Below are 27,368 nucleotides of genomic sequence, written 5' to 3'. Positions count from 1 at the left end.
CAATTAGAGCAACAAGAGAACATTCAAAGAAGATAAGAGACTTTGAGTTCCAAAGGGCAGGGTAGGAGGGTTTGGGAAGCCTGGAAGAGTTGAGAGATATTGTCAGTTTAGAAGGATGAAGGGCCAGAGTGGGGAGAGAAGCAAAAGGGTGCTCACTGATACACGAATTGATTATGACTTCTGAGGTTGACTCAAAGCAGTGAAAAGGTGACGGGAATGGTGGTAACTTCATGTTTATATTTTAAGTTTTGTTAAGCTATGTGGACTGTCCCTTACTGATTCATGTTCTCCGACTTCATTGCCATTACCCTGGAAGAGATCACTGAGTAACAGCAGCTGCAGCCACCTCAGCTGTTCAAGTCTTACACACATACACACACTGCAAACCTAGTTATGTGCCTCACACGTGCACTTAAAACCTTCCAATAGCTCCCCAATAATCTGAAGAGGACACTGAAATGTAGCTCAAAGGTGTATTTGATCAGTCTCTTCCCGATTCAATCATCTAGGTACAATAGAACCTTGAGTCTCTTTAAACATGGCATGTGGTTCCACGTGCCTAGAACCTCACACTTCATCCCTCTCTAATTTCAACTCCATGTTCAGTTCTCACTTTAAGCTACAACTGAACAAACGCTTTCAATTCAAGAATGGGTTGGCTGCTCAGAATACTTACCATTTTGTAGTATTTATGCTATGCTGAAAATATCTGTTAAACTATTTACTAAAGCAGGTGTTAAGTCTGAAGAATAAAGATTGCTCTTATACTAAACCAGCCCTTGGGACTTAGCCTAGATCTAAGCATATACTGGATGTTCTATTAACATGTTAAGGTGAGTAAATTAATAATTAGCTACCTATCCTCCAGGCCTAATATTAGCCTTTGCTTCTTGCAGTGTAAATCTTTCTCAAGGATATGTTAAACAGTATATCAAGACAAATGACAAGTTTTACACCTTTTCAGATACTCAATTAGCACAAACTCTGCCCAACACTAAGTCACAGGAAGTCCACCGAAACTAGACATGAGTGCGAATTCCTATAATTACCACAAAGATATAAGGTGGCAAAGAAAATACCCATTCAAATAGAATGAACATGGCCTACTGTGATGGCTCAATGAGTAAATCTACATATTGCAAGCTCTGGGACCTCATTTGGGTGCCAGTTCTTGTCTTGGTTGCTCCATTTCCTAACCAGGTCTCTGCATGTGGCCTGGGAAAGCAGAGGATAACCCAAAGCCTTGGGACCCTGCACACACACGGGAGACCTGGAAGAAGCTCCTGGTGGCTCCTGGCTTTTGATCAGCACAGCTCCAACTGTTGCAGCCATTTGGCGAGTGAACCAGCAGATCGAAGACCTTTGTCTCTCCTCTCCGTAAGTCTGATCTGCCTTTCCAATAAAAATAAATCTTAAAAAAGTGGAAGGAACAAAACTCTTAATGGCAGATAAAACTTGAGTCTTTGCATCTTATCTATTAGAAGTACAATTCTATTTTGTGTTGACATTACATAATTAAGAGAAAGCAAAGTAACACTGTATTAGTAAATCATTTAAGCCATAGTTTAATTTTTCTTCTACACAAAAAAATCTGGCCTATGGAACGGTTATAAAAAAAAATGAGATGCAATTTTTTAAAAAAAATCCTCTGAAAACAATTGCTTTCTCCTAGCAACCTGATCTGATTCCATTAAGAATCTATTTGACATACCTCAAGAATAGAGAATTGAAAATAACTCAATCTTGCCCAAAGTCTAACATCCTGAAAACTCAAAGTTCTGTTCACCGTGAAGTCTTCCGACAAAGCTGACCTCACTTTGAACAAGTCATAATAAATTGCTCCAGCACCCAACATCCTTCATTGCAAGTACTGACTGTGTACACAAGTGTTTCCTTATGGTTCAAGGGCAGACATTCTTACCCATCATGGCATTCCTAAAATAGCCACTAGGTACTAAGTGCTTAATAAGTGGACAAAATGAACCAACAAAACTGAACACCCTAGTACATTTTAGTCTTATTCAACTCTGAAAACTCTTAATCATATTCCCACGTTTCTACTGATTTGAGGAGGAGCTCTCTAAACTGCCCATAAATATTTAAAGACTCTAAGATAGCACTTCAGTGTTAGTACTATAAATCTAAGTACAGGAAATCCTAATTAACCTGTATTAATGGGCTGTGAAAGGCCCACCTGACTTAAACACAAGTTTTTATAAAATTAGAAGTAGCTATGTATTTTGCCATACACACTCAGTTGCTCCGATCTTGAGCTAGTATTTCTACTGTTGTACACTGAAGAATGTTTTGTATAGTATCACAGAAAGTAACTTGGCTAACTTTTTAATTACCAAATACAATTTAAGTTAATAAAAATGTAAAATGAACTTGTATCATGGTACAGAAATTCTTACAGCAGGCCAGAAAAACTCTTAGCTTAAATGTTTAGATTAAGTTCTAGCACCTAAGCAGTAACGCAAATTCAGATAATCAAAATTCTTATTCTCTTTCATAAACGTTTCTCATTTAACAGATTTTTAAGATGGATCCAGACTGGTATAGGGAAAGTTTACAGGCTGATAAAGCACACTCCTGTTAAGCTACATTCAGTTAAGGAATACATTTTTGATTGAGCCCATCTCCAAGACCACCAAGGAATGTGCAGAAATTGTATGGTAATAGCTGGTGCACTGGGAGTCTGGATGTCCACAGAGAACAGTGAGGAGGTTCCCGAACAGGCAGGTCAAAGCTTCTGAACACATTCAGTGGACTCCCTACCCAAGCCGGCAACATACAGTGGCTGTAAGACTCCACTCCTGGAGAAAACTTTGAGGGGTTGCTATGAAATATAGTGGCTGACCTTCAACAAATGTAGTTACATTTAGGAAAGCTAGGTTAGAATGCCAGTTTTGGTATTTATTATTTGACTTTCTGTAAGTAATTTAGAGTTTGAGCTTTAGAATTGCTGTGTATTGAGTTTGCTAAAGGGACAAAGTTTGCTAAAAAAATATGTGTATATGTTTGATAAATCATTCATTCCTAATATTAGCAGCATAGTTAGTAATATTCACTTTTAAATTGGAAATGTAATTCACATCCAATGTACTCTACCAGCAGTTGTCACAGACATGGCACTACTAAGTTAATACTTTATCCTTTCTATTGTATTAGAAAAATGATATAGGAGATGGAGGGAGGTAAAGCAGATCTTCCAGGGGACAGCATGATGGCTCAATTAGCTAATCCTCTGCCTGCAAGTGCCAGTGCCCCAACTGGATGCCAGTTTGTGTCCCAGCTGCTCCACCTGGCACCCAGCTCCCTGCTTATGGCTTCGGATAGCAGCATAGGACCCTGTACCCACATGGGCAAACCAGAAGAAGCTCCGTAACTCCCAATTCTCTCAGCATTGCAGCCATTTATGGGTGAACCAGCAGATGGAAGATCTCTTCCCTCTAGAAATGTGCCTTTCCAATAAAATTTTTAGAATAAAAAAATAGATGTATCTGCCATGCACTGGTTCAGCCCAGAAGCCAACAACCACCAGGGTTGGGCCATCTAAAACCAGAAACTAAGAACTCCAACCTGGTCTCCCTTGTTGGTGGCAGGGGCCCAAGTACCTCAGCTACCCTGTATTGCCTTCCCAGACATACGAGCACAAAGCTGGATTGGAAGCAGTGCAATAGGGAACATGGTTCTGATACTGAATACCAGTGTTGTAAGCATCAATTTTACCTGCTGTCAAACACTAGCCCATCAGTTTCTTCTATAGTGAAGCATACACTTATACATCTTCCCCAACAAAGATGAACATATCAACCAAAAGTAGTACTCAAAAGTTCATAATAGGGCCTGGCAGGATAGCCTAGAGGCTAAAGTCCTCGCTTTGCAAGCACCAGGATACCATATGGGCACCAGTTCTAATCCGGGCCCAGAGACCCCGCTTCCCATCCAGCTCCCTGCTTGTGGCCTGGGAAAGCAGTTGAGGAAGGCCCAAAGCCTTTGGACCCTACACCTGCATAAGAGACCCAGAAAAAGCTCCTGGCTCCTAGCTGCAGATCAGCTCATCTCCAGTCATTGCGGCCATTTGGGGAGTGAGTCAGCAGATGGAAGATATTTGTCTCTCCTCCTCTCTGGTTTTCATTGCAAAGTCAGATACACAATCTTTAAAAATGTCATTGCAGTTTTTGCTGTTGTGAGTATAACTGCCAACTCAAATTATTCAGTTAGATACAACAATGGTAGTAGAACCAATGAACCAGACACAAAAGCAATAAACTGAGTTGATGTATATGAAACTAGCAAATTATTTGTTACTTCAGAAAGCTGGTGTTTGTGTAGATCCAGGATAAAATTGACAAAAATTACTTAATGACTAATGTATAACCAATTATACACATTCATAATTTCCAGTTCCATCCCCAAAATCAGTACATTGGATGTGAATTACATTTCCAACTTGAAAGTAAATATTACTAACTATGCCACTAATATTAGGGACGCATGGTTTATCAAGCGGTTTTTTTGCTCTTTATTATTTATTATTTTTAATTCATTAATTACATTGTAGTATGTGACACAGTTTCATAGGTACTTGGGTTCTCCCCACCCCTCCCCAAACCCTCCCACCATGGTGGATTCCTCCACCTTGTTGCATAACCACAGCTCAAGTTCAGTTGAGATTCCCCCATTGCAAGCATCTTATTGTCCAGTCAAGTTCAACGTCTTCTTAGGTATACCCTTTCTGGTCTGAAGACAGAGCCAGCAGAGTATCATCCCAGTCAATCAAAAGCTCCAACATACCATCAGCAAAAACTTACATCATTATGGAATTAATTGACATAGTAATGAGTAACCAATATGTCAAAAGTAAATGCGAGTTCCTAGCCACCTTCTGTGACCACCTCATTGACAACTCAATTTTAGTTTATACACAACATATAACATTCACAACATAACATGTTATACATAACATCATCATCTTAAATCAAGGCAAACATGTGGTATCTAACCTTTTGGGATTGGCTCATTTCCCTTAGCATTATGGTTTCCAGTTTGGCCCATTTGGCCACAAAGAACTGCATTTTATTTTTTTTAATAGCTGAGTAGTATCAAGCATTTTTTTAACAAACTTTGTCCCTTTAGCAAACTCAATACACAGCAATTCTAAAGCTCAAACTCTAAATTACTTACAGAAAGTCAAATAATAAATACCAAAACTGGCATTCTAACCTAGCTTTCCTAAATGTAACTACCTTGAATGAGTCAGCCACTATCATAGCTTCCCCTAGCTTCCATGCACACTAATACTCACCTTAAATAGTTGTACTAGTCAACCACTTATGGATCAAGGAATCGGTTCAGTGGTTTAGATCACTTTGAGACAGAGAGACAGTCCCTAAATGGCTACAATGGAAAGGGCTGGGCCAGGCTATAGTCAAGAGCTTCTTCCAGGTTTCCCATGTGGATGCAGTTAGCCAACCGTTCCCAGGCACTTCAGCAGGGAACTGGAACTGAAGTGGGTAAGCCAGGACTCAAACTTGCACCTACATAGGATGGTTGTGCTGCAAGTGATAGCTTAAGTCACTATGCCCATTCAAAGTGGAAGCCCATTCATATAAAGAAAATCAAGAGGAGTGAAGAAAAGTAGAACAGAATGAAGTGGGGAAGAAATCAATTATTCTTGCAAAGACTGAACTTACTAAAATTTCTGTTTTAAAAGCTCAGAGGCTTAGTTCACTACAAAAGAAGATGTCTTACCATGAGGTTCTAATGAAAAAAAGAAACTAATAATCTTTGCTGTATGTTACACAAGAAATTATAATGCTGGCTTAAATGGACGAAAGATGAAGAGGAGAGTTACACATAAGTGGTTATGGTGAATAACATAGGAACGAGCAATCAAACTCCTCGACTGCAAAAACCCTTCCGCGGACCTTGCATGGGATAAGGCCATACTACTACATCTATACACCTTTTCTTCCCTGAATTGCTTTCAAGTCTTTCCCTCCTTCTCCTCTCCTGTCTAACTTTTTGCCCCATAAGAAAAGTCAGCTTATGAACACAAGTATTACTACAGGAAGGTTGTGAATTGAATAAGGCATCATTTACTTTTATATTACCTTAGTATCTTGAACTGTACTTCACACAAAATGCTCACATATCTGTAGAACACACACCACTTAAGTCTTAACTATGTCTAGGAATTCCAACATTATAGTAAGTCTTCATTCTCTTAAACAAGACAGTGTCCTGTAGTGTTTGAATTGCTATCAATTGAATAACTCAAATTTGAAGGGATTTTTGGGACCAATAAATGTTAATCCTTCCATGATCATTTGATGTTTCTAATAGTGTTATTCAAACATGACTACAACACCAGCCTGCTTCATTCATCAAGGCCTTTCCCAGAACAAGTATTCACGTTAAATTTTACGTGGGAAGCCCACATCCAACACCTATGTTGTGCAGACGGCAAACTAGAAAACATTTCCAGCATGTATCAAACAGCATGAGAGGCAAACGTTTGAGTTCTAATGCACCAGAAATAGTTTAAAGAACCCTCAAAGCATGCAGCCTCCATTTCCTTTGTTAGTTCTGAAATGATCTGGAACACACATTCCCTGCAAGACTCAGCTGCAAGTGTCACATCATTTCTCCGTCCATACATTAGGAAATACTTTTAGAGGGGTAAGAACTAGAACTGAATGCAGCTGTTCAACACACTTCAGGATAAATCAAACCCACCAAAACCTTATGAGGAAAGCAGAGAAAAGTAGAAGCAATCCTGCCTTACAAATAAGTGAGCAAAACAGCCAATTTGCCAAGGCCAGAGAGTTACACAGTCATAAAGCTGTCGTTCAAAAATTTTTTTTGGTTTGTTTTTATTGGAAAGGCAGATCTACACAGAAAAGGTGATGGATACAAAGCGGTTTTGCATCTGCCGTTTCACTCCTAAAATGGCCAAAATCGCTGCAATTGCTGGAGTTGATCCCATCAGAAGCCAGGAGTCAGGAGCTTCTTCCAGGTCTCCTACGAGGGCTCAGGCACCCAAGGCCTTGGGACAACCTCCACTGCTTTCCAGTCATTAGAGAGCTGGATCAAAGGTGGAGCAGTTGGGACACAAACCAGTGTCCATATGGGATGCTGGCACTTGCAGGTGGAGCATTAGACAATTGAGCCATTGCACCAAACCCTCGACATAAATCTTGTAATCCTAAATCCAAAGGCTCTCTCCACATCGCATTAGCTTGCAAGAAAATCTATTTACTGTCTGATATCTCCTGTTTAAGATGCAATGCTGAGTCTCAAACCTCCACAGCAATGGATCCAGCTACTGAAGGTTACTACCTGCCTGTTCCTTCCCCAGCCTGCTCAAAAGACAAAGCAGAAGACCAGGAGAAAACAGTGGTGGTGAGCACAGAGCAGTTCAATGCTCAAGCCTTCATGAAGAAGGGCAGCAAGGAAATCCAGGGAGACACATCCGATAGGACAGCAGGAATGAGGCAACAGTCTGCAATCTACACAGATGCTCCCAGAGTGGGAGAGGGCTCTTAGACAAAAGTTCCACACCCAGGGCAAAAGTTAAGACTCCATCTATACTAAGCTAGACCAGAGCCACTGCAGGTCTAGATCCATGGAAACCATAATTCCAGGCAGGTTACCAAAGTAATTTGTTCACAACAACCAGTACCATAAAAGGGGCAGGAGAAAGTGGAAAAGTAATAAAATGCTAATAATGTTGTAAGTAGTAATATTAACATATTTGTCTCTTCTTTCAAAAGGTTTAAGCTAAGACAGATGCTATGGTGCTAAAAATATGCACAAAGCATAATAGGAAACAACCCAAAGTTTGCGACGGAAGAGGAAAGGAATGGGAAAAACTGGGGGAAAAGCTAAGAGGAAAAATCCAATTGTTAATATGTAACAGGGCATGATGGATCCTGGAATGGCCTGTCAAGTTACTCCACAATACTTTCTAGAACTCAGCATTATAGTGTGGAATGGCATTATGCCTGAGCAGTCAAATAAGTTCATGAAAAAAATTCAGAACATACTTAAAATATATATAACCAAGAAACAATGAAGTACTAATATACACAGTGATGTGGATGAACCCTGGAAAATATAAACCTACGTGAGAACAATCAGTCACGAAAGAACACTTACCAATTTCATTTCTGAAATCTGCAAGATAGGCGGCACATACTTAAAACCAAAGTGCCTAGGCTTGGCGGAACTGAAGAAAACTAGCAACAATTTGCTAGTCATTTTTAATAATGCTGAAAAGGCCCTGAAATTGGTTGTGATGATGGCTGAATACTTGTGAATATACAAGAAACCACTAAATTCTACACTTTAACTGCAATTTGAATTCTATGCTACATGAGTTAAATTTCAATAGAGGTGTTACAAGCACACCAATATCATCATGAAAGTTCATAAAATCACAGACCATTGAATGCAGTAAGCAAGGCAGAACGAGACAAGCTGTGGGTGCCCCACTTGCCAGCTGGGCATCCCTGAGGAGCTCCTCGCCTCAGCCCCACCGTCCTCAGCGGTAAAACCAATGCTCCTGCTACTCCACACTGCGTTCATTTCCCAATACCAGTACAGTCACATGCTGCATGACACCACTTCAATGAAAAACAGTATCTATCACGAAGATGGGTGATCGGCGCTACCACCCAGGTCTGTGGAAGGCTACTCAATGAAGTTCATACAAAATCAAAATTCCCTAACACTACATTGAAAAAAAAAAGGTCACCATTGTGTAACAGCATGTGACTAAATTGAAAAGTGTGTTCTCCAGGAAATTTCATGGAAATATGCTTTTCTTACGACTAAAGCACATCAACCCTCTAGCTGAAATTCAAATCATTCATGTCAAGATTTATGTCTCATTTGTCTTCATGCATCTCCTTGCCCAAATTTCTGGGCAGTGAAGCACCTTTTTCTTTTTTCCTTTATACCATGCTTACATATTTTTGGTGCTGTTTGAAAAAGAAATCAACAAGGATAAAAAAGATTTTTATTCAAAAGTAGGAGTACAGAGATGATAGGGGAGAGAATCTTCCGTTCATTGGTTCACTCCATAGATAGCCATGACAGCCAAAACTGGGCAGGTCTAAAAGTGGGAGCCAGGAGCTTCTTCTGGGTCTCCCACGAGGATGGAAGGCCCCAAGGACTTAGGCCATCCTCTGCTGCTTTCCCACGTCATCAGTAGAAGCTGAATCAGAAGTGGAGTAACTAGGACCAGAACCAGCACTCAAAGAAGGGCAGTGTCACAGGCAGAGGACTCACCTGCTATAGCAGCACGCCAGTCTCTTCGTTGTTTTGCCATTAACCATTAATTATACTCAAAAATATTCTCAAAATTTAACATGAAAGTCTATACTGCTAAGTGATATTAATCACTTAAGAAACCATTGGTTTTTTCAAGGGTATAGAATCAAGTATACCTGGTTCTCATTTTAAGCAAAAAATTCATAAGGCTAGCATTGCGGCATAGCAAGTTAACCCTCCACCTGTATCACTAGCATCCCATATAGACATAAAGTCTTAGTTGTTCCATTTGTGATCCAGTTCCCTACCACTGGACCTGTGAAGCAAGCAGTGAAATATGTCCCAAACCCATGTACCCACATCGTAGACCAGAAGCAGCTCAGGGCTCCTGGCTTCAGCCTGGCCCAGCCCTGTCTGCTGCAGCCATTTGCTGAGTGAACCAGCACATGAAGGATTCTGTTTTTCCTCCCCTGTAACTGCCTTTGAAACAGAAAAAAGTATATATATATTTTAAAAAGCAATGCACAACATTTTAGTCTGGTTTACTTTAATTAGCAACAACCTCTTTCTGCAAAATTGGTATCTTCAGCTGCTTTTTTTCTACCTTTTTTTTTTGAAGTGTGCAATTCATCTCTAAAGAATGGGAGTTGATTTGGATGATTAAGTTGACTAACAAATTATAATGAAACAATTTTTGACATATTGACTATTCCCTTTTAGAACTTAAACATTTTAATGAATTTTGCTAACTTCTTTTTTGAACACTATAAGCGACAGTACATTCCAATACATGCAGCTTTTAGCAATTTGAAGGTGTTAGCGCAGCACGCCATCAACATCACATGGTTAGCTAAAATTCAGAGGGGCAATGAGGAAGGCCTTACCATATCATCTGTCAGTGTCCTAATACTTAGATGCTGCAAATGAAAAAAAAATCAGTAATTAACAAGTTGTTAACTTAGTTAATAGAGTACCTTGAAAATTCTGGAAGACTAACATGAATGTAATCAAATTCCTGACAGTAATTAAAATGCATTATCTCTAAATCTCTTCAAAAGACAAGTTATCCCGCATGTGGTAGTTTCAAATGTTTGCTAAAATTTCTGCTTTGTAAACCTAAGCACAAATCTAATTATGGTACAATATCGCCCTCCAACTAATTGTACTAATTACAATATACATATATACAATAAAAGTTTAAATATTCAGATTTCATAAAGTACTTTAAATTTACCATAAATTTGACATTAATACTAAGCATAATAGAAGAAAGTACTTTGATGTCTTAATTACAATTCTAATAGCAAGAAGGAATTTTACTGGAATGACTACTCGCATATTTAACATCGTTGTGATTTATCACCAGTGGTGACAGTAGGTACTTTTCAATTTCATTTGAGAATCATTTTAAAGATTTCCTAGCTAGACCAACATAAGATCACTTCAGAAAGTGAATACATTAGTTTCCTGTGAAGTGCCATTCAAGAGGGGAAAAAAAAGCATTTAGAAAAGAAAAAAAATTGATTATCAGAGTTGGGCAAGAAATGGAACCAATTACCAATTCTCCTTCCTCTCACTCATGACGGCATTAGACCTTCAAAAGGGGAGAAAAGGTCACTTTCTAAACAGAAAAGCCAGGTCTGTTCTTTAGTAAGATGTGCGTTAATAATCATTACCCAACAGACCAAATAGCACATACCTAAATTCAACATTAAATCAAATTCCTCATTCATGTTTGCACACATAAGTATACTTCTGTGTACATGAATATATCTCCTTAAGGATGCAAACTAAAATCTGTACAGTGCAAGTCTTGCAAAGTTCATTCCCCTCTTTCCCCAGACAGCAAGAGGAGGAGGAGAGGGAAAAAAAAAAAAGTTTGGAGGCAGTGGTCTCACCCACCTTCCCCTAACCTTCGATCCTTCCCATCCTGATCAACTAAGTAAACATCAAAAAAATTTTAAATTTTAGGGAATCATTTTACTTGAAAGTTACGGAGATCTTGATGCCGATTCAATCCCCAAGTGACCACGATGACGAGGGCGGGGTCATAAACTAGGAGCTTCTTCTGGGTCTCCCACATGTGTGGCAAGGACTCAACCACTTGGGACATGCTCTACTGCTTTCCTAGAACATCAGCAGGGAGCTAGACCAGAAGTGGGACAGCTGAGACTAATTCATACCCATATGAAATGGCAGCACCACAGGCACAAGATTAGCATACTGCACCATGGCCCTGCTTCTCTCCACTCTTTGATCACCAAGATATTCCTTCCATTAGTGTAAGAAAAATAGCTGAAAGAAGTGGAAATGACAAGCAGAATGTAACCAAATGAATGATCATTAACCACATCATCCACTTACCAGTGCAGCTCTCAGAACTGCTCTTTGGCCTGAGAATAAGGAAGTAATACTGGTTTAACTAAGAATAAGAATGTCTGGGACCAGCACAATGGCTCAGTGACTAAGCCTTTGCCTTATAGGTGTCAGGATGCCATGTGGGAGCTGGTTCGTGTCCTGGCTGCTACACTTCCCATTCAGCTCCCTGCTTGTGACCTGGGAAAGCAGTTGAGGACAGTCTAAAGCCTTGGTACCCTGCATCCACGTGGGAGACCCAAAAGATGAACCTGGCTTCAAATTGGCTCAGCTCCAGCTGCTGCAGCCACTTGGAAAGTGAACCAATGGATGGAAGATCTTTCTCTGTACATCTATCTTTCTAATAAGAATTAATAAATCTTTAAAAGAATTAATGTCTAATTCTGGTCTGCAGAATTTACAGTGTCCCTAAGAATGAGGATGATTTTGAGCACAACTGGAAAGAGCCAGCCAGAGGCTTAGCCCAGAAACCATTACTAGAATTAAATCCAAATCAGGGCTTTTGAGTTTGCACGGCCCAGGCTCCCTTACTTCTGACTGCCTGTATCCATCCATCTTCCTACCAAAGTAATTTCCATCCTCTAGCATCGAGTTTCACTCCACAATAAGAGTTATCACCCCAGAACCCAACCCCTATCCATCTTTAGAGTGGATACTTCAAGTTCTTAGGACAAGAAGTCAACCACTGACACACTAACATGTCACAGGGACCAGTGTTAAAAGAAAGCCAAAGAAACTAAACAATGACTATATTCTAAATAGGTTTTGTAGCAAAGAGAAAGAATCCATTTACACAAATGAAATATTCCCAAAGGCGAACATGAGCTGCTTCAGGAAAATGCCTTAATAGGGCCCGGTAGCGTGGCCTAGCGGCTGAAGTCCTTGCCTTGAAAGCGCCGGGATCCCATATGGGCGCCGGTTCTAATCCCGGCAGCTCCACTTCCCATCCAGCTCTCTGCTTGTGGCCTGGGAAAGCAGTTGAGGACGGCCCAATGCATTGGGACATTGCACCCGCGTGGGAGACCCGGGAGAGGTTCCAGGTTCCCGGCTTCGGATCGGCGCACACCGGCCCGTTGCGGCTCACTTGGGGAGTGAATCATCGGACGGAAGATCTTCCTCTGTCTCTCCTCCTCTGTGTATAACTGGCTGCAATAAAATGAATAAATCTTTTTTAAAAAATGCCTTAATAGTGCTGCAAAAAGAAAAGCAAAAGAAAATACGCAATTTAAAGAAAAATGAGACTAGGGCTCATGTTGAGATTTATGATCCAAAAACAGCAGAGAAGGTATAGAAAATGAGGCTCTAGACATGGAAGTAGAAAGTGCTAAGTTACACGATGTAAAATCCTTAAGATGAAAAGCCCTTTAAATTAAGGCTGAACTCACAATTTCCAAGAAAAGAAACTGTCACTGTGAGGTAAAAACAAAGCAATGCAAGACCTGCTTTTACTTGTGGTTTACTTTTTGATACCCTTAAGCTATCTTATTGCGGGCTTCCCTTTAAAACTATTCAGGTAACTTGTTAAATTTATCTGAGTTTTATAAAACTACACAGCAATGTTTAAGTTCAATTTTTGTATTGTATCACTGTATGCAATCTTTTCATCAAAAAACACGTGATGGGGCTGGCACTCAGGCACAGTAGGCTAAGCTTCCACCAGTGGCACTTGCATCCCATACAGGTGGCAGTTTGAGCCCTTGCTGTTCCAGTTCCAATTCTTGTGGCCTGGAAAGGTGGTGGAGGATGGCTCAAGTCCTTGAGCACCCACACCCATGCCGGAGACCTGTAGAGGCCTCCTGCTTTGGATCGGCTCAGCTCCGACTGTTGCAACCATTTGGGGAGTGAACCACAAGTTCCATCTTTCAGTCTCTCTAACTCTGCCTTTCAGATTAAAATTATATATACACACATTTTAAAATGTGATGAATCACAACGCAATTATAGTGTGGGGATAGCTTACAGAGGAAAATCGGGAAGTTTGAAGGAATGTAGGTTAGAAACTATAATAGTGCAAGAGAAAAATGTTGATTGCTCCTTCTCTTTTAAACCTTTAGCATTGATTCTCAGCACCAGCAAGAAAAACCAGTAGAGCCAGAAATGGCAGCAAGTGCAAGGTTCCATGACAGGAACAGAGACAGTTGAAAAACCGAATTAAGAACTCTGTTTCTAACAAAACAGTGTTTCTTCCTGAGAGTCAACTGTCTGAAGAATGGCGATTACACAGCACTCATTTCAACACAAACCATCTGTAGGAAAGCCTAAAGGCGTGCTGGAAATTAAAAAGTTGAACAGCTCTAAACACTAGCAATTTCTCTGAAATGCTGGAATGACCATCTCTTTGAAAAACAACTAGTAAATACTTCATGAAAAACACAGAATGTCTATGAGTCTTTCCTAGCATATTTTAATGTTAATGTAAATTCAAGTTTATCACAGAAAATGTACAAGATCAAGCTACTATCTGTTAGGCTTATACATTTATCAAGAAATGACAGTCTGTTAGGCCAAAACTTCCGAGAAAATAAAGAATAACATAAAATCCTTAGGCAAGTCTGGAGTTCTGGCCTACTTTTGCAGATACAAAACCACAAGGGTAACATTCTTCATTTGGGGGTAAGGGGAACCTGTGTAACACAGAAAATACCAGTTCAACATATTAATAACCGGCAGGGAGGAAAGGGGCTACATTATGCTGCGGTGGTTAAGGCCATCCATATGTGCACAAGTTTATGTCCCAGCTGTTCCAGTTCCACTCCAGCTCCCTGTTAACACATCTTGGAGAGCAGAAGATGGTCCTAGTGTTTAGGACCCTGCCACCCATGTGTGAGCGCCATTTTGCGTTCTAGGTTCATTTGTGACCTGGACTAGCTACAGCTGTTGTGGGTATCTGAGGAGTCAAAGTTTATGAAATATGAGTCAATTCCTCTCACTCTCTCTCATGCTATCACACTTTCAAAATGAATAAATAACCTGATACAAATTAAGGGTAGTATTTTTCCCTCAGAAAAAGTTAAAAATCATGCAGTTTTAGACATGCAAGATTCCATGCCTAAGTGTCTAGGTCTCAATTGCGTTTGGTGGCCTATGATTACACAGTTGTTACTTCATATCATTGCTATGAAGATGGGTGATCATGTTCAGATATAAGCAGTGCTGGTCACAAGACTATTGATAATTGGTTAAGGTATGGTATTATTAAAGTGTACTTTAGGACTGTAGGCTTCCTTTCTGTAATTCTATGTTCAACTTGCTAATTTCATTTCCTTCCTAAAGAGTAAAGAACAGCATATACAGATGTGTAACAATGTTTCCTGCTAATGACAGTTCCTAGGATGAGTGGTCAAAAAGGTCACAACGAAATTTAAAGAGGGGGGAAAAAAAGAGGGCCTTTATAGATTTTTTTCAAAAGAGCACAGGATCTAGGAGAAAAAAAAAGGTAGGAACATAGAACACAGGTCTCTATTTTCCCATTTAAGTGATGCATCAAAACTTCCATTGAAGACAGCACATGCTGTCTAAAAAAAAAAAAGTTTTCAGGGCACTCGGCTAAGCACTGTGAATAAGAAGAGGGATAAATAAAGTTTCTCCCCAACCAACTTAGTTTACAAGTAACAAAGACAAATCATATAACACACAACTCCTGAGGTCCATAAGCAATGAAAGCAATTTCCAGCTGCCGTCCAAGACGTTTTGTGATTTTCATCTATTCATGTTTGCCACATGCCAGTGGAGGTAAGGATCTGTCACCTTGACATGATCCGAATGTTCAGGTCATCACCAGGTATCAAGTTGGCAGGTTTGGAGCAATTTGTCATTGTCACTAAAGCCAAGAACACAGAAGTATTTTAAGGTAATTTTTGGTTGGTACAATTCAATTGGACTCAAATTACCGGGCTGATATGAAGGATAATGCACCAAAGGGGAATCTATGAGATATAAGCCTTCAAATGTATCTGACTCAGACACAATTTCCATAAACTGGACCCTCCAGGGAAGCTGTCAGTTTTTCAACATTAACAATTACACCCAAACTTTGCTTTACAAGGTTGAAGACACGGCTTCAATCTCCGCAGATTGATTCAGCGGATTCAGGACAGCAATCAGATGTCCACTTGGAACTAAAGCTACCATACCACAGCTAGTGCCAAGCAGCAACTCTCCTCTACCATCTGCCATTCCCCCAGGCTACACAGGTGCATTTCTCCTGCACCTCATCCTAGAAACCAGACGTCCCAAAGACAACTTAGAAGACATTGTGGACAACAAGCACAAGAGGATTTAGAGCAAAAGAGACAGATTTTACTGCTAAGGAGGGAAAACTCCCAGTTGGCGCTCTGTAACACCAAGGTGGTGTGTAGAATGGACTACCAAATGCATCATTCCTCAAATACACCACATATCTCTGAGATGCATTATCTCCTTAGTGTGCGTTTAGTTTCTAAATAATGAAGATTCTTCGTTGTATCAACCCATGGCAGAACACTACTTGCTTGACAAAATGAACTACAGGTTACCGACACAGCAAAATGTTACTTTAAGGGGGAAAGGACCAAGAGCAGTCTTGTCTTAATCATGATCTGCAGCTCATGACAAACGCTGTTCCATTTGTTTAAAAGTCCAGACCATTGCTTTTCACCAGGAACGTGTATGCACTTGAACCTGACAAAATTTGTTCCACATGCCTGTATTTCTTTTGATGTCAACACCAATTATAAAGGCTATGAAAAAGTAGTATTACTACTAACCACAACAAACAACTTGCAGCATCTAGGGAAGGGTCATCTCCATGGCCACGACACAACACATATAGGTGTGAAAAATAGTACTCATCAAGGTCCCTGGATTTCACATCTCAGGTCCAAAAATAACACTGCAATGTGCAGAGCACAGAGGACAGGAGTAGAGCCGGCTCTTTGATAATGTAAAGAAACTGCCTCTTTATGTGGTCATTTCAGTTTCAGAGGAGAAAAATAAGAGGCAAAGATAAAGACGGGTGAGAAATAGGAAGAGCTCTCCAACCTCTTTCCATCTGTTCTTTTATTCAAGCTTCCAAACCTGTCTGCCTCAGAAAGTCAAAACACCTTGATCATTACCCAGGAGTTTAATACTGTCACACACCCAAGAACAGCCAGCACTCAGAAGAAGCCATCATTCAAGAATCCAAAAACAAGAGTTTATGAAAATACAGTAATTAGGTCTGCAATACACCTGTGACTACCACTCCGTAAGAACTAATGATCGGGGGTTGCACCAAGGCATAGCAAGTTAAGACTCCACCTATCAACAGCACCAGCATCATTATATGGGTACCCATTTGAGTCCCACAGCTGCTACATTTCACTTCCAGCTCCCTGCTTCAGGCCTAGGGAAGCAGTGAAAGAGGAACTAAAGCCTTTGGACCCTCCACCTGCTTGGGAGACCTAGAAGAAGCTCCTGGGTTCAGACCACCCTAGCTCCAGTTGTTGCTGCCATTTGGGGAATAAACCAGCAAGTGGAAGACCTGCCTCTCCTCCTCTCTGTAAATCTGCCTTTCAAATAAATACATCTTTAAAAGTTAATAGCTTTTAAGAAAAAAAAATTGCTTGAGTTCTGCCTCAGCTTATGTATCATATCATTTGACACTCAAACTCACTTTCCATTCAAACCTAACTTTTGTGATCACTCCCTTTCAATGCTAAGGAAAAATGAAATGGAAAAAAATGGCTAATCTACATTGAACTCGACTGGACAATAAGATGCTGGACTCTATGTTTGGTATACGCTTGCAATGGGGGAATCTCAACTGAACTTGAGCTGTGGTTATGCAACAAGGTGGAGGAATCCACCATGGTGGGAGGGTTGGGGAGGGGTGGGGAGAACCCAAGTACCTATGAAACTGTCACATAATACAATGTAATTAATGAATTAAAAATAATAATTAAAAAAATAAAAAATTTAAAAAAAACTGAACTAAACAAAAAAACAAAATGAAAAAAAAATGGCTAATCTAGTAACACAGCTTTAAGTCCCTGTTCTCCTCAGCTTTTCCAATTAACTTCACCTATGTAAAGTATCAGATCAGAAACACCATATCCGGGGAAAAAACTAAAACCTTTGAACCACTTTTATAAGCGAGTTTTGTTAAAGGTTACAGAATCCAAATCCTTTTTAATTGTCTAGCGAAGGCTGAAAAAAAATTTGTTGTAGAAAAGATTTAAACTGGTTCCTTAACACACAGATCAATTTGACTGTTACCCAAAAGACTAGGCTATTTCTCAGTGTCTCCATCTCCCCCATCTTGCTGAGTGAGTGTAGACTGGACAGGCATTCCTGAAGCTAACTCAACATCATGCATTCGTTCACTTACACATGAAGAATTCTTTTTACAACCTGGCATGAAAGAAACAATTTGCTTAAATGTTTTTGGTGAACAATTGAACAGATCATAGTCCACTCAGCTAATCTAGTCATTTTACTTTCAGAATCTATACTCAGGAAATCAGAAATACAAGACGTTGATATGCAAATAGGTATCACTACAGCAATACTTTAAATAGTTTGCATTGCAATCAACCCTAGTCTCCCAATACCTAGGAATGATTACATAAACCATAGTGCTTGCTATGTAAGATGTAATGGCAAGGCAAATGCTCACAGTTAAACATTACCCAAGAAAGAAATGACATTTAAAATTACATGTGCAACGACATCAATACATTAACACAAATAAAATAGGATCCATTAATTTTATACATCTAAGTTATGATATTTCTGGCTCTTTTTTCATACTTTCATGCATTTTTCCAGATGTCTACAATGAATATATTTTTATAGTGAAAAAAGCTTTAAGTTACTAAGGCTAACACTTTTCACACTGAGATAAAATATACAGTTGTCTCTTTCAGAATAAAAATGTACAAAAGATTAAAACCTAAAAACACTTTTTAAAAGGCTTAGTAATACATAATTCCAAGTATATTAGAATATATTAAGCACATTATTCACTTGTTTTCTAATTCACATATAAATTAACCAATCTCCTAAACCTCCTTGGTTCTGTGAATTATTGATGTTGTCACTGCTAGAGACTTAATTCCAAGAATATACGAATCACTACATCACAGGCACAAATCCTTTTGACACAAATTCAATTTCTGTGGCAACAATATATTGACTTAGCTTTATTTTTCTGTTTTATGACACTTATTAATGGTACAGATATAATAAAGAAAAATGATACATTTCTTTTAAGTGTAAAAGGTATCACACTATCTTGATAAAGTTAAGGTAAATACCATTCACTTGATCATCCCCTATAAGTGAGGACAAACTGCCCAACTACAAGAAATACAATCTCCAATAGTTTAACCAAGACCTATTCTCAATCCTAATTTTTTTTTCTACTTCACAACATAATTAAGCTGTCAACATGTGCAAGACACTACATTAAATACAGAAAGGACCACGCATCTGCCCTCAGGATCTTACAAGTAAAGCTCCTGAGAACTCCCTCAGTTATTTGCAGCAAGATAAATAGGTAAATAAGCAAAACGCAAAACAGTGAGATAAGCACCTTAACAAGGTATTCAATGGTGACTGAAAAAGTAGAATCTCTACTGGCTCATTATATATATCTAAACACATGCTAATTAAAAAGCAAACATTGTAGCGATGATCTAAGAAAGGCAAACAAATTTTCTTGCCATGACTCAGGAAAACATGTGCTACAGAATCTGTTCTTATTACAGAATGGGATTCCTAACTATTCATTGATGTATCCAATACATATTAAATATTACTCCATCTTGACAGGGAGTAATATATCCATGTAGATAAAAAGGGAACTTACCCTCTTGAGAAACCGAAAACACACGAGCAAATTACAAAAGATATCAGAAGATGATTAACAACGGATGAAAATCAGGGGTACCATACGTGAAAGGGGTACCAGAGGCACAGAAGACTTCACAGGTTGCAATGATAAGTATAGGGAATTACGGAAGGCATGGACCTCATTAAGGGTTGTTTAAGCTGCAAATGCGCTAAGGATTTAGCTCTGTAAATGGGGTGGGTAGTGAGGGGAAAGAACAGCTGTTTAAACTGGTCTTCAAAGAGCAGAGCAATCTATGACTCCAGTAATAAATACAAAAAGAATCAGGAAAAAAAAAAAAAAAAGTAGGCAGGTGGGTCACAGGCACAAATTGTTAAGCGTTAAAGCACAAAATCATTTTCTGGCGCTGGCATGATAGCTCAATTGGGTAATCTTCCACCTCCAAGTGCCAACATTCCATATGGGTGCCAGTTTGTGTACCTGTTGCTCCACTTCCTAATCAACTCTCTGCTTGTGGCCTAGGAAAGCAGTGGAGAATGGTCCAAAACCTTGGACCCTACATCCCCATGAGAGATCCAGATAAGCTCCAGGCTGTGGATCAGCTGGGCTCAATTCTGGCTGTGGCGGCCGTTTGGGGAGTGAACCAGCAAACAGAAGATCTTTTTATTTCTCCTTCTCTCTGTGAATCTGCCTTTCCAATAAAAAATCTTTTTTTAAAGTTATTTGCTAATTAACATTAATAAACTGGAAAAAATCAGCATATTATATAAGATAAATGAAGAGAAAAGTCAGTACGTCAACAATCACTGACTTCAGTGCCTTTTACATAGCTTGTTGGTTAATACTGCCAGAGGTCACTTACAGGAAAGTAACAGAAACACTCCCAAAACAGACAGTAACAGCAATTTTTGGATAAGCACAGGTAATTTCACTAGCAAAACAATTTTTTTAAAGTATAGGATTAGTCTGGTGCATGGAAGGAACAGTTCAGCTTTAGGGAAAAGGAGGGAAAGGAAAAAGAAAACATTTACAATCATTTAGGTGTAACCCCAAGGATTCCTCAGAAATTTGAGTTTTAAGGGCATCAAGGCAAGCGTTTGCTATACAAGACATCACTGAGGGTGCCTATATTCCATAGCACAGTGCCCAAGCTCAGGGTCTGTGCTTTGCCCTCAATTCAGCTAGCCAAGGCATCACTTTCATAGCTCCAATTCGTCCTTTTGCTTTCAGTCTTTCTGTAAGTAACCCCCCACGTTAGGTCAACCTACCATGCTACTCCCGTCGAAGTGCTGAGTGCCTTAGGTCCGCCACACATCTGTACCCAGGTTGCTGTGGTCACCCACATCCTCCTGACCACCTCTCAAACGCAACCTTTCCCCCCTCAAGCACACGTCTCCTGTGAGCCTCGTCTCCTGCCTTAAATCCACAACAGAGCAAGCGCAGTGAGCAGAGGCAAGCACCTCGGGCTCTGAGATCAAACTCACCTGGGTTAATCCAGCTCTGACAGCCATCAGCTGTGGGACCTCAACACGGAAAATCTGAGCTGCTCTGCCATTAGGCTAACAAGCCACTGCCTCCATGGCTTTGGAAGGAGAATACAGAAAACCATACAAGGTGCACACCTCTAGACTTGGGCTTCAGTAGGAATTACTCCACCTCCTTCCCATTAAGGCTAACTCACACATCATCCTGGGTCAGGGGATTATTCAACCCAAGAAGATACTACCCATGTGGGGTAGTCTCCTCCCATCCGGGACCCTGTAATCATTCTTTAATCCATTTTAGCTCATTTGTAATTAATAAATGCCTGCCTGCCTGCCTGCCCCACCGGCCATAGATTCCTTAAGTGCAAGAGATTTGGGGCCTGGTAACTTAGTCAGCAGGCCTGGTTTGCAGGACTGTCACTAAGTTGGACTGTCCTCTTTTCAGTTGCTGTGGCCTCTTCTGGGTTGTATTTCACTTGGACTCGGAGCTGGAGGCTGAGAACACTGCACAGTGGCCTGGCGGTTTTTCAAAGCCATCCACAGAGCCAGCAGGTTTCCTGGGCCCCAGGAGGCTAACAGCCAGATGGATGAATGAGATGTGAAATCAACAGCATGAGTAGTTATTACACTCATACAAACTTAGACTAAGGATGAACAACCTTCGTTATCATCAAAAAGGACCCATCCAGTGTCTTCCCATAACCATTCTCTTTATCCTGAGCCACTGATCACCATCAGTCTTAATGCTTGTCTTCAAAAAAAAAGGTGTGGAGACCAGAAATTTCTCCCATGTCTAAATCCCTAGACCTGTCACAGCACAAGAAAGGATTAGCCAGAGGTTTGCAATCTAACTCTCCATGAGAATAACATAGAAGTTTACTTTTTCTCCTCATCTGAATACCTGGGTAATCCTCCAGACCAATGAATCCAAATGTCCAAAATGGGGCCTGCTGTAGACAATGCTGAAGCTCCCCCAGGTGACGCTAATGCACACCAGGATTAAAAACCACCAACATGGACAAACCATTTTAAACTCAGTCTCCAGGTATCAAAACAAGGAAATTATCCAACAGGCACCCATCTGGATACAGTGACTCCTACAGCTTTATCTGCCTCGTGCACACCTATGTTTTCCGAGAATCTCAGTGTCCTTGCGTAGGGTCAGTCCTCTGTGAGCCAGCCTTGGCCAAAGCTGAACTCAAAGCAGAACACACCTGAGCAGCGAGCAGAGTAAATCCTCACTTTCCCAGAACTGATAATCAGAAACTAAACTGAAACCGCTCTTACAGAGAAGCAAGACAAATATCTGCATCTAGAACTGTGAAACCTTGGCTGTGTAAAAGTAAAAGGAATAGAAGCCATACTATGCAGAGATATGAGTGAATCCAAAGTGAGAAGCACAATTAACACTACATGTCCTTTAGAGAAAATGAGAACGGGCCAGCTTTCAACTCTTGAAAGACAAGCTATCCTAACAGTGCTTGACTCCTGGAACTACTGCTGCATATTTGTACAATTGTTCTCGAAGCTGAACTAGGGACAGGAGTGGGGAAGGTGTGTTTCTATTCTTTTAAGTCAGGTGTGCTTTGACTGAGTCAGAACTCACTACATATCCTTAGGTACCCATAAGATGGAACCAGACTACCAGCATATACTGAGCGCTTATCACAATTACAAACATTCCCAAAAATCCTATAAATTGAATTTTATCCCAGTTGTGGACATCAGGCAATTGAGTGTCAGACAGGACTTCACAGAGCTGGTAAGCAACCAGGCAGTAAAAGGAATCTTGGTCATCATGACTCAAAAACTCAGGCCCAGGAGTAGTTTAGCTTAGCTGTTACGACATTAAGACACCTGCATCCCCTTTCACAGGCCCTGTGCTCAATTCTCCACTTTGGCACCTGACTTCAGTTTCCTACAAATGCAGACCTGGGAGGCAGCAAGTGATGGCTCAAGTGGATGAGGGAGAACACAACCAAGTTTCTGGCTCCCAGCTTCAGCGCAGCCCATCCAAGCCACTGCGGGCATTTAGAGAGCAAATTAGAAAAGCAGATGCATTTTCTCTTCCCTCTCATATTAATAAAAACTTTTTAACCAGTTAAAAGGAAAAGAAAAACTCACTCTTTTCCCTGCCCTTTCCACAGTCCCTAAAGCTACAAAAGGAGCCATACAGTGAAAAATTGGGCAGATTCTGAGTTATAAATGAGGCAAAAACACTTGAAATCTTAATAAGGCAAGTGTAATTCCAACTAACGGCTAATAAGTGGTAATAGTATGACTACCATGTCACACACTAAAACTTTAGGTGATTCAATAAGTATGTTGGGGGATTATAACTAACAAGAAAATGTACTTTGCTTGCGTGTTTCCCCTTATAAAAATTGCTCTGCAAGAGGCTATTGACTTGAGGTGCTGGCATCTCATATGGGCTTCTATTGGAATCCTGGCTGCTGTATTCCAAACCAGCTCCCTGCTGATATTCTAGGAAAGCATCAGAGAACTACCCAAGACCTTGGGCCCTGACATCCTCATGAGAAATCTGCCAGACGTTTCTGGCTCCTGCATTTGGCCTGGCCCAGCTCTGGCTGTTGCAGCTGCTTAGGAGTTGAACCAGTGTACAAAAGATCTCTCTCTGTCTCTCTTTCTGCCTTTCAAGTCAATAAAATAAGGGTTTTTTTTTTTTTAAACTGTTCTATCAGGTAAACACTAAAAAATATGTTAAACAAATGGATGGTTTTGTAATTTCTCACAGATTTTTTTTAAAACCTGCAGTACATACCACAAGCCTTACAAACCATGCTTTCCTAAATTAGACTAAAGCATAAGCCATGGCAATGTCAAGGTTCCAATGTATCATTCCAAAAAACTACCTGAGTCAAAAATCAGTTATAATGCAATGTAGATCTAATTAAAGAAATTCTTATTTTTAAGATATCAGTTAAGTTTGAACATTTTAAAAAACTAAAATATCACTGCTTTCTTGTATGCTTTAAAATGTAGTACCATTCAAAATGTGGCCAAAGAGGGTAGGCATGTGGTACAGTGGCTACATGGCCTCTAGGACACCTGTATCCCATATTGGAATGCCTACTTTGAGTCCTAACTAACCTGCTTCCAATCCAGCTTCCTGTTAATGCGCCTCTTATGAGACAGCACCAAGAAGATCCAATCAAGGCCTAAGTCCTTAATTTTGTGCCACCCACATGAGAAACTGAGTTCTGGAACTCCTGGTTTCTGCTTGCTCGCTCTCTCCCCCTAATCCTCTCTCCCTCTCTGCATTTCAAATGAAATGAAAATATTTTTAAATGTGTTGAAATGATAATTGCATATTCGCAAAATAAACAGCTGAAAAACAGCACAATTCTAGCTCTTACCTGAAGTTCCAGTACTGAATAAAATGTGAGTTACATGAATCATATTTTACATTTCATCTAGAAACATTAACCAAGCAGGATCTCATTACTGCACATCGAAGCTAGCAAGTCACCATGCTAAATCTGAGATACAAAGACATAAAACACAGCACCTGCCCTGAAGGAGTTTATAATCCAGCTGGTTCTAAAGAAAAAGATGAATAGCATAGCTCACTTATTTTCCTTCTGTGGTGACTCAAAAAATAATATAATATTATCCTGCTGGAACTAAACATACTGAAATATATGGGCTTCTCACCTTGATGTTTCTTTTCATGTTTGTCATCTACAGGAATTTAGAAAATTTGGAGATTTAATTCCTCAAATGAGATTAGATACAGATCAGTCCATAGCAGTACTAAAACGTGTATCATGTCATATGACAGCACAGTGACACTGCAGCACACAACACTTTAGGTCACAAGTTTGGTTAAGAACATACTAGATTCTGCAATCTAATGGCAAATTCATGCAACTGCAGCCTAGCTACCTTGGGCAATCTTCCAACAATGTTAAGGAATGCCACAATGACGCCCTAGCAACAATCAAAACCTTTCTGCCCAGGACATTTAGAAGCACAGTAACTTTACACTAAAAACGGCCTCATTCTAGAAAACAAGTAAGCAAGGGTTGTGAGGAAGTCAGTGACTGACAGCCACAGGTGTGTGAAGGCAGCCGATAATCCTAACAACCTGGTACAAGTTACTAAGGACTGGAAGATCTTCCAAGAGTATAAAGACAATTCTCCTGTATCTGTTCCTGTGATTGCTGATGCTGCTTGGCTCACAAATTATCACAGGAGGTAGGCCGAAGCTGGGGAAGTATATTACCATCATCTTCAGTAGAATAAGCTATCCACGTTACTTTTAGCACTAAGTCATTATGTAGTAAGAAGACAATCCCTAAGAAATATCTGACTTCCAGGTAAAGACTCCAAGAACTATACACAAATCCCTTACGCATAACTGTAGGCCAACAGCATCTATAGACTAAAAGCGAACTAGAAAAACATAAAGCTGTACAGGGAAAGTCTCAGCATGTGTCCTCCAAATCACTGCAAAATTCTGGCCATGTCTGGATAACCCTGGTCCTTAGATACAAGATACGAGGACAAAAAAATAAAAAGCAAAAATCAGACGAACAAACAAAAAAAGAAGTAAAGTTGTTCAGCAGTGTGCTAAGATCTAATAGAAACTATAAAGCAGCCTATGCACACCCATCAGTCCAGTCCAGGTTACAAAAACTTCAATCTTTAAGGAACCACGAGATGAGAACTATAACAGGTGCTGATCCAGATTCCAGATTCACATTAAACACTACAGAGAGGACAATGGAGTGGATCATATTAACAACAGACACAAAGCTTTCCAGATGGAAGCTCTAACTTATAAAAATACACAACTCACTCGGGAGTTTTAGAAACTTGTATGGATCAAAAATAAGAGTTCAGGTAGAGATTGAGAGGTTCATGTGAGAACTACAGAAAAGGACAAAATCATGAAAAAATTATACCCCATGCTATGTCCTCAGACTACGGGTTTAATGAGAGAGAGAGAGAAGGTGAAAGATTCTAAGTAGACTCTCTAAACATAACTGTGTTTCTGCAAAATCTTTTGTGGTGTAATGAGATTGTTACAGTGAGCAGGCCCAGCAAGCAGGGCCACTAAAATCAGGAAGCTCACAAGAGAAGCCAGCAGGAAGACGTGTGACGAAAGGGGCCATAAACAACAAGGCTGCAGAAGAGGGACTGCCACAGGAAGTGACCAGGAAGCACAATCTAACTTCCTGAGTAGCCAAAGAATAAGGGAAAGAAAAATCAAGAAGTCAAGAATGATTCTGAGGGTCAAATGAGGCCATTCGCTTAAAAAAAGAGGGGAAGAAAAAGAGTTCAAATTGAGATATGCTAAGTTTGGGACACCTTGATGCCATTCATGGAACATTAACTGACTATTTTAGACAGAAGCACAAAAGAATAACCCAAAAGATAGTTTATTTAAAGAGTCAAATGTTTAGATTTGAGCTGTCCAACAATGCTAACCACTAGCAACATATGGCTATTTAACCAAATCCCAGGAGCTTCTTCCCAGACTCCTATATGGGTACAGAGGCCTAACGCCATCAGCCATTGCTTGCCCAGACCATAAACAGAGTTTCAGGCCCATATGAGATGCTGGTGCCTGCAGGCAGAGGATTAGCTTGCAATACCATCTTACTGGTCCCATGTTTAAACAAATTTTAAGTTAGTTCAAATTAAACTTAAAATTCAGCATTTTGGTAACACTATCCACATTTCAAGTGTTCAAAAGCAACATACAGCTAGTGGACGCAGAAGAAAAGAACCATCTCAGAATATTCTCTTGAACAGCACAATCCAGGTGGTAACAGCTCAAGCTGAAAGGACCCAGACAGTAAAAGGAAAAGATCAAAACTTAGAAACTCCAGTTTTACATTGTGAGAAAGGCATGGACAAAGAGTAGGCGGAAAGAACAGGTTTCAGCCAAGGTTCCAACTGAGGTCTGAGTACTAAAATGTTAAAGAGGTCAAAAAACTGGGAAGTCAACCACTGGGTTGGCAGTGGCTGATCTGCCAAGGGCATTTCAGAGGAATGAGAGAAGCAAAGGCAAGGTTGGTAAACCGGTGTAAAAGGGAGAGTTTTTCTTAGAAGGTTTGGGGTAGGCTTCGGACATGGCCCTAAATTCACCCTGTATGTGCTGGCAGGCCTCTTCTCCTTCAGGCACCTGGCCAGTGCCAGGAGAACAAAGTCTGTATGTTTTGAGAAAAAGATAAGACACTGGCGCACATCCCCGCCCGGCTCCTTGGCCCGGACCCAGCTGAGGTATGTAAACTTTGGGCATTAAGCCACCTTTGTCAGAATTAGCCTAAAAACCCCTCAGCCGTGCAGTGAGAAATCCCTATCCTCTCTCCCGGGAAGCTGTCACGCTTGTAGAGAATGACTGAAAGGACCCCGGGATGTCAAAGGGGATGATGTGCTGAGTTCTC

At 40.3% G+C, this 27,368-nt stretch overlaps 1 protein-coding gene across 3 annotated transcripts in view; it reads right to left on the bottom strand.

Moving 5' to 3' along the window:
* Positions 1-27,368, bottom strand: part of DIAPH3 (diaphanous related formin 3) — a 472,570-nt gene that overhangs the window by 428,687 nt on the left and 16,515 nt on the right. For 2 of the 3 annotated variants that reach the window (XM_058670671.1, XM_058670670.1), the window contains exon 2: positions 10,167-10,199. The exons of the other annotated variant lie outside the window; for it this stretch is intronic. In XM_058670671.1, coding sequence (XP_058526654.1) covers positions 10,167-10,199 — 33 coding nt within the window. The remainder of the gene's footprint in view (positions 1-10,166; positions 10,200-27,368) is intronic. 3 annotated transcript variants of the gene reach the window in all.

The sequence above is a fragment of the Ochotona princeps genome, chromosome 12, assembly GCF_030435755.1.
Source record: "Ochotona princeps isolate mOchPri1 chromosome 12, mOchPri1.hap1, whole genome shotgun sequence".
In the NCBI taxonomy this organism is placed as follows: domain Eukaryota; kingdom Metazoa; phylum Chordata; class Mammalia; order Lagomorpha; family Ochotonidae; genus Ochotona; species Ochotona princeps.
This window is presented reverse-complemented; position numbering and strand designations above follow the sequence as displayed.